Raw genomic sequence first — 14,347 nt, forward strand, 5'->3', positions numbered from 1 at the left:
AGGTAACACATAATCAAGCATCATGGCAATTGCACACTCAAATAATTAATAAGGTGATCTACATGCATAGTCCTATATGATGAGAAAAAGTTTTTGTTGACTCTAATTTTTGGATTCTTGGAATCTCTCTCTTGTTTCTTTTATTGAAAACTTGGGATGTTACAACGACTCTTCAACGATCACAAGATCAACCGCCAGCTTCACCTCACGGCCGAGCTTCGCGGCCTCGACGTCTTTCTTCTCCTTGGACAACACCATCTTTGCCGGCTTCGGCTTAGCATCCCGGCCGCCGGTTGCGGCACGCTTTGCTTTGGCCGGAGATGCAGCCTCCATTGGGGCTATGGTGGTGGCTATGGGGGCGTCCGGGGCGGCTGCGGCTGCGAGGGTACCCTCGGAATCCATGGTGGCTGCGGCGACGAGGACGTCCATCGCTATGGCCTGGATTGTTGGCGCCGGTCTACTTTGATTTTTCACGCTGGGAATGGCCACTGGCGGGAATGTTAATTATCTGCCACTGACGCGCGGGTCCTACGTAAGTTTCAGCGGTCACTCGGCGCATCCACGCAACGTCCGCCGAGAGGCAAACTCGACGCATATATACGAGCCAGGTTTGCATCGTCGCGGAAAGCCCGGACACTATGCATCGGGTCGCTGGGCCCAGTTCAGACGCATTTTTCATCCGCGCGGACGCAAACGATCGCTCCGTTTGTGTCGCCCCCTTGAGATGCGCTCACACGAAACATTTGTATCGTTAGATTCACTTTATTTCACGCTTTGAGATACGTGTTCCATGTTTCATTATGTTTCGTCAAGCATCCGCACTTGTCGTCAAGCATCAGTCCGTCTTTGATTTAGAAATGAAGTCGGTCCGGTCAGACTCCGAGTTCAGAAATAAGTCCTCCTTTAGACTGACGAACTCATATGCCAACAGCCTATATAACATATCGCGTCCACGCATCCGTACTAGTACGAGAAGTCGAGAGACTAGGCCGATCAAATCAGTTAAGCTAGACGTCCAATAATGGAGATCGACATGCAAACCCCCGACGCCCTCATGGGGTGGTTGGCGTTCGGCATCCCTGCATCCGCCGGTGACGAAGTCGGCCAGGAGAACGGCCACCGATGGCGATGGGACCCCAAGGATTGCGACCAGAAGGCGCTGCCGCCCGCGCGGACGGCACTGAGGATGGAGTGCGACTTCTCCTACCTGCCGGACCACGACGAAGACGCCCACTTCTGCCACGCCAGGGCCTGCGTCGTCGGCGTCGCGGACGGGGTCGGGGGATGCCGTGGCGACGGCGTGGACGCCGCTGAGTTCTCGCGCGGGCTCATGGCCAACGCCTACAATGCGGTTGCTGCAGCGTCCTCCTCCGGAATCTGCCCTTACACGCTGCTGGAGATGGCGTACCAGAAGACGGTCGCGTCGACGCGCACGCGGGCGGCGTCCACCGCGCTAGTGCTGTCGTTGGCCGGCCACGCCCTCAGGTGGGCCTACGTCGGCGACAGCACCTTCGCCGTGTTCCGCGGCGGCAGGCTCCTGCTCCGCGCGCTCCCGCAGCAGCAATACTTCAACTGCCCGTTCCAGCTCAGCGCGGTCGGCGGCGACAGGGTGAAGGACGCGGCGGTGAGCGAGTTCCCGGTGGAGGAAGGCGATGTTGTGGTGGCCGGGACAGACGGCCTCTTCGACAACGTGTTCGACGCGGCGCTCGAGGGGATCGTGCAGACATGCACGGCTTTGAGTCTCACGCCAGGCGAGATGGCACAAGCGATAGGAAGACTCGCCTACGACATGGCTAGGAGTAGTAGGGAGTCGCCCTTCAGTGCCGCCAGCCGGGAACAACAAGGTACCAACTTCACCGGCGGCAAAATGGACGACATTACTGTCATCGTCGCATTCATTGTATCGTAGCCTCCCAGGCTCCCAGCAGGCTCCATCTATTGTGTGTTTACGCAATAAAGAAGCTGGGACACATGATCTTATGTTCTAGAGATCAAAACCTGAAATGTTGTAATAGTTTCTTCTTTCCATCATGTGCAGAGCCCTTTGTGGTTCCTGCTGTGTTTGGCTTAGTTAGAATGGTCAGCAAAAAACTGTTTTTTTACTTTTATGTAGTGAACATCTATGGTTTTGTTAATAAAATCGTGGAGAGATCCCTTAATTCAAAAAAAAAGTAGGTTCCATCTAATTTATCTTACCACGACGATATGAGAACATGATAACTAACAGAGTAGATTGACGGCTCATATCGAATTCTCTCAAATTTAATCAAATCTAAAGAACTGTGATATTGTTGCCTAACATGCGAGGCTACCTACAGTCCTATAGGGTACACCCATCATGAATACCAGCATAAGTTCAGGCTAATAATTAGCTAAACATTATTCTCACGGACATGTTCGTCTTGTTGGTTTGGATAAAAGGATAAGTGGGGTAAGCCATCACAAATTTAAACTAAGGGGCGTCATGGGGCAATTTTTTTAAATAGATCCATCTACACCCAAGTCAACTTTCTTTTCTTATTTCTGAGTCGAAGGTGCTAGCCATTTGAACTACAATATTATGGATCTTCCTCATATCCACATAATTGTGAATAAGGAGACATTGAACACATCAGGGTATGGACTTAATTATACATAAAGATCTTAGGGGACTTAGAGCATCTCGAGCAGCCTCCCTCAACTTCGTCTGGCAAACGCACTGAACAAATCGAGCGGGGGCATCCGGCCGACACTTTGGCGGGGCGAGTGTGCCAAGTCGTGTCCCCGAAACAACCTATCCGGCTAGGTTTTTTCATTTATTTTTCCAATTTCAACAATGTTTCTAAATAGTCTAGTAAAACACATAAATAAATAGTTTACCATAGAAATAAATAGTTTTACAAAAAAAGTAAAAATAGAAATAAAATAATTCAAAAAAACCTACAAAAATGAAGTTCAACTTCATAAAGTTGCAACTCACTTGATCCCCACAGATGTTCTATCATTTTGCAGTTGCGCATGAGCATCTACGTCACGGTTTTTCGCATGCATGGCGAGAAAATTAGCAAAATCCACAGACACTTGGTGATCAACAACCGACTAAATAGCTAAATACTTGCTAATAATAGTTCTACATTTTGGTTGATCCTTTTCGACTGCTGTCAAAACAAAATCTACATTTTGCAATGGTTCCAATTCTATGATTGTGCTTGCCAATCGTGAGATGTTGAATATATGAATGAGATCACTAGTAGAAAAACGCTCATCTATACCGGTTCGTAAGGGCCATTCGCACCGGTTTCTCAACCGGTATAAATTATCCGGCACTAAAGGCCCCCCCCCTTTCGTACCGGTTGCTTACGAACCGGTATTAATGGCGCCTCCACGTGGGCGCCCAGGAGAGCTCAGGGCCAAGGAGCTTTGGTTCCGGTTGGTAATACGAACCGGTACCAAAGGTTCCCACCCGCGGCAGGGAATTTGCCCGAATCTCTGCCGCGGCAGAGAATTGAAGTTTTAGGGTTTTTGGAGGGGTTTAGGGATATCGGTTTGTTTCATATCGCGTCGATGCACCAGAAACGCGTTTGGGTTTAGGTAGTACATGAAGATCAATATGATGCATAGCAAGTTGATGCATATAATATAACACACATGTAATTGCATAAAATCGCAAATTAAGAAGCACTATGCATGAAGATCGATCTTCATGCATAGTAGTGGTACTCTCCGAGGCGTACTCTATATATTACATGTAGCATAGTGGTACTCTTCGAGTCAACTATATATGTAACATGTACATCTTCATTCATAGTGGAACTCTGCGAATGGTGGCATGACGTCCCGAAGGAAGAATCCCGCCAATTCCTCGCCTATTGCTATGAAGCGGTCATCGATTGAGAGCTTGTTCCGCTTTGTTGCCAACTATAAAAGAATAAGATACAAATGAGTACATGAGATATGTGTGTGTGTATATATATATATATATTCAAACCACAATGAAACAACTATTACTGAAACTCAGCACAACTTATGATAAGAAAACAAATTTGTGAATATTGTTTTCGTACCTCTTTATTTCTTGCATTATTCATTCTCTCGCTGACAATTCTGTGGATGTACTCGCAAACGTAGAATCCACAGAGATCAGTCCCTTGTGGTTGTTGCGGGCATTTCTTTACAAGAATATAAGTCAATCAAACAATAGTCAAGTATGATAATTAAAGGTGTGTGGACCTAGGTAGTACTACTTACTTTCGCCTTCCATCGCAGCCTCTGTGGCCATTCATGGGACTTATCTTCCTTGATGAAAGTTGCCCATACGCTGCCCGACAAAAGAAAATGCATAAAAGAGTTATCAATTAGTTCATAGCAGGAAATTAACGAAACAAACCGATAACAATTAAAATTACCTTTTGAGCATTAAATAACAAGACAAGTATAGTTCCGGTTCTTTGCTTAGTGAGTCAAAGACTTCAACTTCTCCAATTTGCATATTGATGACGAGAAGAATAAAGTGAAACCTACGCACGTTTAAATATGTAGTGTCATATATATAAGTCATTAGTTAAAATTTTGACATACGGTGAGCAAAATATAATGTGTTATAAGACAGTAAGACTCACTTGAAGTTGTAAGGCCAAATTATTAGCTTTTTGTCACGTTGTCGCTTCAAAAACCTTAGCAAAGTCTCCGGTGTATCCTTGTTATAGACGGGATCTTCTATGGTTTTAACATGCATTGTGTGCGGGTCAATGAACCCAATGTACGTGATTTCATCCCTTTTGCATTCGAGTATCTTCGATCTGCATAATATAGCGCACAAAGGATTATAATCTGCAGACAATGAACGAGCTGAGCTAAAGACTTCTCAAATTAAATAAATCACTTACAGGCAATAGGAACTGATGATAGATTTGTCGAGGGCCCAGAGATTGTATAACTGGAAAAGCTCGTTGAAGTCAACGTTCACACAGTACTCCTGGAAGTAGTGCTCTTCCCTAACTCGCACCATGATAGTCTCGATCCCTTCCTTTGAGGCATTAAGGTACCACGAATGGAAGTTACGCATACGTGTTGGTAGCTTCCTGAGATTCTCGACCAAATCTTTCCCTTGAACAAATTGATATGCTCGTTCAGCCAAGGCGTAATCGGTTGTGTCTTGTCGAGAACTTTGAACGGGCTTCCTGTCAAACACCTTGAGAGGGTCGACCGATTGAACGGGTTGTTGTCCGAGCTGGTAGACTTGGTGTATCCCTTTTATCTCCCTGATACCCGATTTAACGGGTTTTGTCACCTCGATCATCTTGTCATACGACCTTTCAATAGAACGCCTATAGTCAGATGGCGGCGATGGTACAGGGTCATATAGATTCTCAACGGTACGCACAACTTTCACCGGATCTAGTGTCTTCTCGAAAGGTATCTCTGGCACTTTCGGTGCAAAAAATTTCTTCACCTCGGCCTGAACGGCCTCCGCGTTTTCCTCTGGAGTTTTTTCCCAAGGTAACTTCTCAGTAGGCGGCGGTTGTTTCTCCTTTCTAGCTTTCTTCCTAGGCGGCGTACCGTTCCGCTTAACGGACGCTGTCTTACGCGGAGGATCTCAAGATGGTGGACTCACGCTGGGGTCCCTCTCAGGTAGGTGTGGACTTGGCTGCTCACCAGGACTGCCACCAGGAGGAGTCGATGGCATTTGCTGCTCATGTGTAGGAGTCGGTGGCCTTTGCAAAAGGACGACGTACTTCTTCGGCCATAGGGCGAAACCGTGCTTGACATCGGCCAGTGTCCTCTCATCTTCACCTCTAGGAATATCAAGCTCCACTTTTTCAAAACCCGAAACAACTTCATCCACCCCGACACGAACACAACCAGGTGGAATGGGCATATGATGGTGCATTGCTCCATCTTCACTTGGGTACACATAGCCGACCGCCACCTTAACAGACGCGGTCCTGATTAACATATGTAGCTCGCAATCTGTCTTCTCCGTGACATAATCCACGGGGTAGCTTCCTCCACATCCGTCAAGATGCGAGGAACCGACACTGCTTCTTCGCTGAGATGGGGCAGCATCGGCTTGTGGATCCTGTAGAAACAGCGGCTGATCAGGTGCCCTCTGATTTCTCTCAAGAGCCTCCACCCTAGTTAACAATTCCGTTACAATGTCGGCGTCCTTCTTCTTCTTTCGCGAACGGCTTCTATAAGTGTCAGCGCTGTCCGGCCACGCTTCCTTCATGGTGAGACCTGGGCGAGCTCGTACCCGTCCAACATGTTCAGGGTTCCCTAGAGCGAGTGTCAGCTCGTCATTCTCTCGATCGGGAATGTACTCTCCCTTTCTGACCTTTTCAATTGCATCTACAAGCTTCGGTACAATTTCCTCAATTTTTTTCCTTCCATTTTCCCTTCGCAACGATCAGCCCTGTCTTTGGGTCCAACCCTGCCCCATGAGCGAACAACCAGAACTTGGACCGTTCGGGCCAGTCCCATGTCTGTGGAGTGATTCCATGATCAATCAGTTTATTCTCAAACGCTGTCCACTTCGGAATGGCACTCTTGTAGCCACCTGACCCCAAATGATGCGGAAGTTTCTTCTTTGCAGCATTTTCGGTATTTTTCTTCGATCGGGACACAAAAGTAGACGATTGCTTATACTCCTTAAATGCGGCCCAGTGATCTTTTATCTTCACTAGATTATCATCGAATACTGGATCTTCATTCTTATATTTGTCCCATAAATTTTTCTTGAAGGTCTGGAATTGTATGGCCATCTTCTTCCATGTCCATTCCTTGACTTTATTCTTCTGGCCTTCCGTCATGTCTTCCGGTAGGCTGAACTTTGTCAGTAGCGTGTCCCAAAGAAATTTTTTCATCGTGTCGTTGACATAACTAGCACCACTCTCCGGGTTCTTCGGCTTATGCCACTCTTGAATGCTGATCGGTACATGGTCCCTAACAATAACTCCGGATTGACTTGTAAATTTGCGGCAAAACTCCTTGGGCTGCACTGGTTCACCATTATCCTTGAATGCCGTGAGGGCTAACCTGCCCTCGCCCTTTAGCACCCGCGTCGGGCCTCGTTTTGATCTAACAGACTTGCTCGATGATCCAGAAGGCTAAAAGAAAAAATTATTCGTTAATAAGTGCAATACAAATAAATGAATGCATCTAGGGATGAACATATAGACTAATTGATACATAGATATACACCTCGCCGGAGTTTGTGATGGACACTTCGTTGTCTCTTCTAATTTGTTCAGACTCAAGTCCCTCGCCGAAATCATTCAGAAAGTCTTGGAAATCGTTGTCATCTCCATCGCCGGGTTCCGGACCACGGGCACTCTCATAGATCAATTGCTGCACCGCTTCTTCCCCCTCCTCATCTCGGACGAAGGTGCCGTCCTCCATACCTCAATGTCACTGCAAAATTAAGAAAGCAATTGTATTTCATTCATCATGTCATAATCATATAACAGATTGCTAGATGGATAACAATTGACTGGATGTCGCGGCGCCACGGTCACGGACTCGGCGTTCCCCCTCCTCCTCTCGCTCTTCTCGACCCTAAAACTACTCGGCGGCGCGCCCTCTCGCTCTTCTCGACCCTAACACTACTCGGCATGACCTTTGCTAAAAATTCGGCAAATATCCCTGCAACTATAACCAACACTTATAACCAGAGACAAATATCATATATTTGCAACAGCACATCATATATTTGCAAAAACACATCACATATTTGCTAAAAAAAATATATGATAGCAATGCCGTGGTGTTGTCACCGGCACTGCCGGGGCTTTGCTTGCGCGAGGAGATTGTTGCTGCTGCTGTGCGGTAGCCAAGAGGATGCAGCGGCGCGGGTGTTGACTTTGCAAGGTTGGGCGCGGCTGCGCAGCTCGAGCAATTGGTGGCAGGGGCGCAGTGAGACGGCTCCAGCCTGGTCGAGTGAGGCCGGCGGGGGAGGAGCGAGCCACGGCTTGGATGCTGCCTGGGGCGATGCAGCGCATGGGCGGGCCAGGCGGCGGTGGTAGTTGGGGCGAGTGATGCGCGTAAATGTACACGTCCGTTGGAAACCCCAAGAGGAAGGTATGGTGCGCACAGTGGAAAGTTTTCCCTCAGAAAGAAACCAAGGTTTAATCGAACCAGTAGGAGCCAAGAAGCACGTTGAAGGTTGATGGTGGCGAAATGTGATGCGGCGCAACAACAGGGATTCCGGCGCCAACGTGGAACCTGCACAACACAACCCAAGTACTTTGCCCCAACGAAACAGTGAGGTTGTCAATCTCACCGGCTTGCTGTAACAAAGGATTAACCGTATTGTGTGGAAGATGATTGTTTGCAAGAAAACAGTAAAACAAGTATTGCGGTAGATTGTATGCGATGTAAAGAATAGGACCGGGGTCCACAGTTCACTAGAGGTGTCTCTCCCATAAGATAAAAGCATGTTGGGTGAACAAATTACAGTCGGGCAATTGACAAATAGAGAAGGGCATAACAATGCATATACATGATATGATAAATATAGTGAGATTTAATCCGGGCATTACGACAAAGTACATAGACCGCCATCCAACTGCATCTATGCCTAAAAAGTCCACCTTCAGGTTATCATCCGAACCCCATTCAGTATTAAGTTGCAAAGCAACAGACAATTGCATTAAGTATGGTGCGTAATGTAATCGACAACTACATCCTTAGACATAGAATCAATGTTTTATCCCTAGTGGCAACAACACATCACAACCTTAGAACTTTCTGTCACTGTCCCATGTGTCAATGAAGGCATGAACCCACTATCGAGCATAAATACTCCCTCTTGGAGTTAAGAGCAAAAACTTGGCCAGAGCCTCTACTAATAACGGAGAGCATGCAAGATCATAAACAACACATAAACAATAGATTGATAATCACCATAATCATAGTACTCTCTATCCATCGGATCCCGACAAACACAACATATAGTATTACAGATAGATGATCTTGATCATGTTGGGCAGCTCACAAGATCCAACAATGAAGCACAATTAGGAGAAGACGACCATCTAGCTACTGCTATGGACCCATAGTCCAGGGGTGAACTACTCACTCATCACTCCGGAGGCGATCATGGCGATGAAGAGTCCTCCGGGAGATGAATCCCCTCTCCGGCAGGGTGCCGGAGGCGATCTCCTGAATCCCCCGAGATGGGATTCGCGGCGGCGGCGTCTCTGGAAGGTTTTCCGTATCGTGGCTCTCGGTACTGGGGGTTTCGCGACGGAGGCTATTTGTAGGCGGAAGGGTAGGTCAGGGGGGCTCACGAGGGGCCCAGATGACAGGGTCGCGCGGCCAGGGGCCAGGCCGCGCCGCCCTGTGGTCTGGCCACCTCGTGGCCCCACTTCGTTATCTCTTCGGTCTTCTGGAAGCTTCGTGCAAAAATAGGACCCTGGGCGGTGATTTCGTCCAATTCCGAGAATATTTCCTTACTAGGATTTCTGAAACCAAAAACAGCAGAAAACAACAACTGGCTCTTCGGCATCTTGTTAATAGGTTAGTTCCAGAAAATGCGTAAATACGACATATAATGTGCATAAAACATGTAGGTATCATCAATAAAGTAGCATGGAACATAAGAAATTATCGATACGTTGGAGACGTATCAGCATCCCCAAGCTTAGTTCTGCTCGTCCCGAGCAGGTAAAACGATAACAAAGATAATTTCTGAAGTGACATGCCATCATAATCTTGATCATACTATTTGTAAACATATGTAATGAATGCAGCGATCAAAACAATGGTAATGACATGAGTAAACAACTGAATCATAAAGCAAAGACTTTTCATGAATAGTACTTCAAGACAAGCATCAATAAGTCTTGCATAAGAGTTAACTCATAAGGCAATAAATCAAAGTAAAGGTATTGAAGCAACACAAAGGAAGATTAAGTTTCAGCGGTTGCTTTCAACTTATAACATGCATATCTCATGGATATTGTCAACATAAAGTAATATAACAAGTGCAATATGCAAGTATGTAGGAATCAATACACAGTTCACACAAGTGTTTGCTTCTTAAGGTGGAGGGAGATAGGTAAACTGACTCAACAATAAAAGTAAAAGAAAGGTCCTTCAAAGAGGAAAGCATCGATTGCTGTATTTGTGCTAGAGCTTTTATTTTGAAAACATGAAACAATTTTGTCAACGGTAGTAATAAAGCATATGAGTTATGTAAATTATATCTTACAAGTTGCAAGCCTCATGCATAGTATACTAATAGTCCCCGCACCTTGTCCTACTTAGCTTGGACTACCGGATCTTTGCAATGCCATGTTTCAACCAAGTGTCACAAAGGGGTACCTCCATGCCGCCTGTACAAAGGTCTAAGGAGAAAGCTCGCATTTTGGATTTCTCGCTTTTGATTATTCTCAACTTAGACATCCATACCGGGACAACATGGACAACAGATAATGGACTCCTCTTAAATGCATAAGCATGTAGCAACAATTATTATTCTCATATGAGATTGAGGATATATGTCCAAAACTGAAACTTCAACCATGATTCATGGCTTTAGTTAGCGGCCCAATGTTCTTCTCTAACAATTTGCATGCTCCAATCATTAAGGTGATAGATCCTTCAGACAAGACGGACATGCATAGCAACTCACATGATATTCAACAATAGTTGATGGCGTTCCCCAGAAGCATGGTTATCGCACAACAAGCAACTTAATAAAAGATAAAGTGCATCAGTACATATTCAATACTACGATAGTTTTTAAGGCTATTTTGTCCCATGAGCTATATATTGCAAAGGCGAATGATGGAATTTTAAAGGTAGCACTCAAGCAATTTACTTTGGAATGGCGGAGAAATACCATGTAGTAGGTAGGTATAGTGGACACAAATGGCATAGTAGTTGGTTCAAGGATTTTGGATGCATGAGAAGTATTCCCTCTCGATACAAGGTTTAGGCTAGCAAGGTTATTTGAAGCAAACTCAAGGATGAACTGGTGCAGCAAAACTCACATAAAAGACATATTGCAAACATTATAAGACTCTACACCGTCTTCCTTGTTGTTCAAAACTCAATACTAGATATTATCTAGACCTTAGAGAGACCAAATATGCAAATCCAATTTTAGCAAGCTCTATGTATTTCTTCATTAATGGGTGCAAAGTATATGATGCAAGAGCTTAAACATGAGCACAACAATTGCCAAGTATCACATTATCCAAGACATTTTAGAATTACTACATGTAGCATTTTCCAATTCCAACCATATAACAACTTAACGAAGAAGAAACTTCGCCTTGAACATTATGAGTAAAGCCTAAGGACATATTTGTCCATATGCAACAGCGGAGCGTGTCTCTCTCCCACAAAGTGAATGCTAGGATCCATTTTATTCAAACAAAAAAAAAACAAAAACAAACCGACGCTCCAAGCAAAGAACACAAGATGTGACTGAATAAAAATATAGTTTCAGGGGAGAAACCTGATGATGTTGTCGATGAAGAAGGGGATGCCTTGGGCATCCCCAAGCTTAGACGCTTGAGTCTTCTTAAAATATGCAGGGATGAACCACGGGGGCATCCCCAAGCTTAGAGCTTTCACTCCTCTTGATCATAGTATATCATACTCCTCTCTTGACCCTTGAAAACTTCCTTCACACCAAACTTCAAGCAAACTCATTAGAGGGTTAGTGCACAATTAATAATTCACACATTCAGAGGTGACACAAACATTCTTTTCACTTCTGGACATTGCATAAAGCTACTGGACATTAATGGATCAAAGAAATTCATCCAACATAGCAAAAGAGGCAATGCGAAATAAAAGGCAGAATCTGTCAAAAACAGAACAGTCCGTAAAGACGAATTTTAAAATGGCACCAGACTTGCTTAAATGGAAAAACTCAAAACTAATGAAAGTTGCGTACATACCTGAGGATCATGCTCGTAAATTGGCAGATTTGTTCGAATTTTCTACAGAGACTTGTGCCCAGATTCGTGACAGACAGCAATGCTGTTTCTGCGCAGCGATCCCAAATATAACATCAACTATAACATAGAAACTTTACTTGGCACAAAAACATGATAAGGAGAGGTTGCTACAGTAGTAAATAACTTCCAAGACTCAAATATAAAACAAAGTACTGTAGTAAAAACATGGGTTGTCTCCCATAAGCGCTTTTCTTTAACGCCTTTCAGCTAGGCGCAGAAAGTGCAAATCAAGTAACATCGAGAGTAGAAGCATCAACATCATAACTTGTTCTAATAATAGAATCAAAAGGCAACTTCATTCTCTTTCTAGGAAGTGTTCCATACCTTTCTTGAGAGGAAATTGATATTTAATATTACCTTCCCTCATATCAATAACAGCACCAACAGTTCGAAGAAAAGTTCTTCCCAACACAATAGGACAAGATGCATTGCATTCGATATCCAAAACAACAAAATCAACGGGGACAAGGTTATTGTTAACCGTAATGCGCACATTATCAATCCTCCCCAAAGGTTTTTTTTAACATTATCGGCAAGATTAACATCCAAATAACAATTCTTCAATGGTGGCAAGTCAAGCATATCATAAATCTTTTTAGGCATAACAGAAATACTTGCACCAAGATCACATAAAGCATTACATTCAAAGTCATTGAATTTCATTTTAATGATGGGCTCCCAACCATCTTCTAACTTTCTAGGAATAGAAGTTTCAAGTTTTAGTTTCTCTTCTCTAGCTTTTATGAGAGCATTTGTAATATGTTTTGTAAAGGCTAAATTTATAGCACTAGCATTAGGACTTTTAGCAAGTTTTTGTAAGAACTTTATAACTTCAGAGATGTGGCAATCATCAAAATCTAAATCATTATGAGCTACAACAATGAGATCATTGTTCCCAAGGTTGGAAAAAATTTCAGCAGTTTTATCACAAGCAGTTTCAGCAGTTTTAGCAATTTCAGGCAGTTTTGTACGCTTTGCACTAGGAGTAGAAACATTGGCAACACCAATTATTTTACCATTGATAGTAGGAGGTGCAGCAACATGTGAATCATTATCATTACTAATTGTGGTAATAGTCCAAACTTTAGCTACATTATTCTCTTTAGCTAGTTTTTCATTTTCTTCTCTATCCCACCTAGCACGCAATTCAGCCATTAATCTTATATTCTCATTAATTCTAACTTGGATGGCATTTGCTGTAGTAGTAATCTTATTATCAATATCATCAGGTTTAGCAGCCATTTTATTAATTAAAGAGGATTGTGATGCAGACATGTATGAGATTCGGGTTTCAGCATTTGAAATTTTAGTTTGCAGACCAGAAATCTCCCTATTCAAGTTTTCAAGTTGATTTCCTATATTTTTCAACAAGGTAGATTGTTCATTCATAGTTTTAGTAAACAATTGATTTTGCTCATATTGTGATTGCATAAAGTTTTTAGTGGATCTTTCAATTTCTAGCATCTTTTCCTCATATCTACCATAAGTATTACCATAATCATTACCACTAGCAGGATATGGCCTATAGTTATTACCAGAGTTGTTCCTATAAGCATTGTTGTTGAAATTATTGTTTTTAATGAAATTCACATCAACATTTTCTTCTTGAGCAACCAATGAAGCTAAAGGAACATTATTAGGATTAACATTAGATCTACCATTCACAAGCATAGACATAATCACATCAATCTTATCACTCAAGGAAGAGGTTTCTTCAACAGAATTTACCTTCTTACCTTGTGGAGCTCTTTCTGTGTGCCATTCAGAGTAATTTATCATCATATCATCAAGAAGTTTTGTAGCCGCCCCCAAAGTGATGGACATAAAGGTACCTCCAGCAGCTGAATCCAATAAATTCCGCGAAGAAAAATTTAGTCATGCATAGAAGGTTTGGATGATCATCCAAGTAGTCAGTCCATGGGTTGGGCAATTCTTTACCAAACTTTTCATTCTCTCCCATGCTTGAGCAACATGTTCAGTATCTAATTGCTTAAAATTCATTATGCTACTTCTCAAAGATATAATTTTAGCGGGAGGATAATATCTACCAATAAAAACATCCTTACATTTAGTCCATGAATCAATACTATTCTTAGGCAAAGATAGCAACCAATCTTTAGCTCTTCCTCTTAATGAGAAAGGAAACACTTTCAATTTAATAATATCACCATCTACATCCTTATACTTTTGCATTTCACAAAGTTCAACAAAATTATTGAGATGGGCAGCAGCATCATCAGAACTAACACCAGAAAATTGATCTCTCATAACCAGATTCAGTAAAGCATGTTTAATTTCAAAGAATTCTGCTGTAGTAGCAGGTGGAGCAATAGGTGTGCATAGGAAATCATTATTATTTGCGTTTGTGAAGTCACACAACTTAGTATTTTCAGGGG

General features: G+C 43.5%; 1 protein-coding gene across 1 annotated transcript; it reads left to right on the forward strand.

Annotated features, from left to right (window-relative positions):
- Window positions 1-1,021: 1,021 nt before the first annotated feature.
- LOC127303431 (putative protein phosphatase 2C 24) lies at window positions 1,022-1,974 on the forward strand. Its single transcript, XM_051334166.2, has 2 exons — window positions 1,022-1,422; window positions 1,486-1,974. The coding sequence occupies exons 1-2, from the start codon at window positions 1,022-1,024 to the stop codon at window positions 1,907-1,909; spliced, it is 825 nt and encodes a 274-aa protein (XP_051190126.1). The 3' UTR covers window positions 1,910-1,974.
- The last annotated feature ends 12,373 nt before the right edge of the window (window positions 1,975-14,347 follow it).

The sequence above is a fragment of the Lolium perenne genome, chromosome 5 (assembly GCF_019359855.2).
Source record: "Lolium perenne isolate Kyuss_39 chromosome 5, Kyuss_2.0, whole genome shotgun sequence".
Lineage (NCBI taxonomy): Eukaryota > Viridiplantae > Streptophyta > Magnoliopsida > Poales > Poaceae > Lolium > Lolium perenne.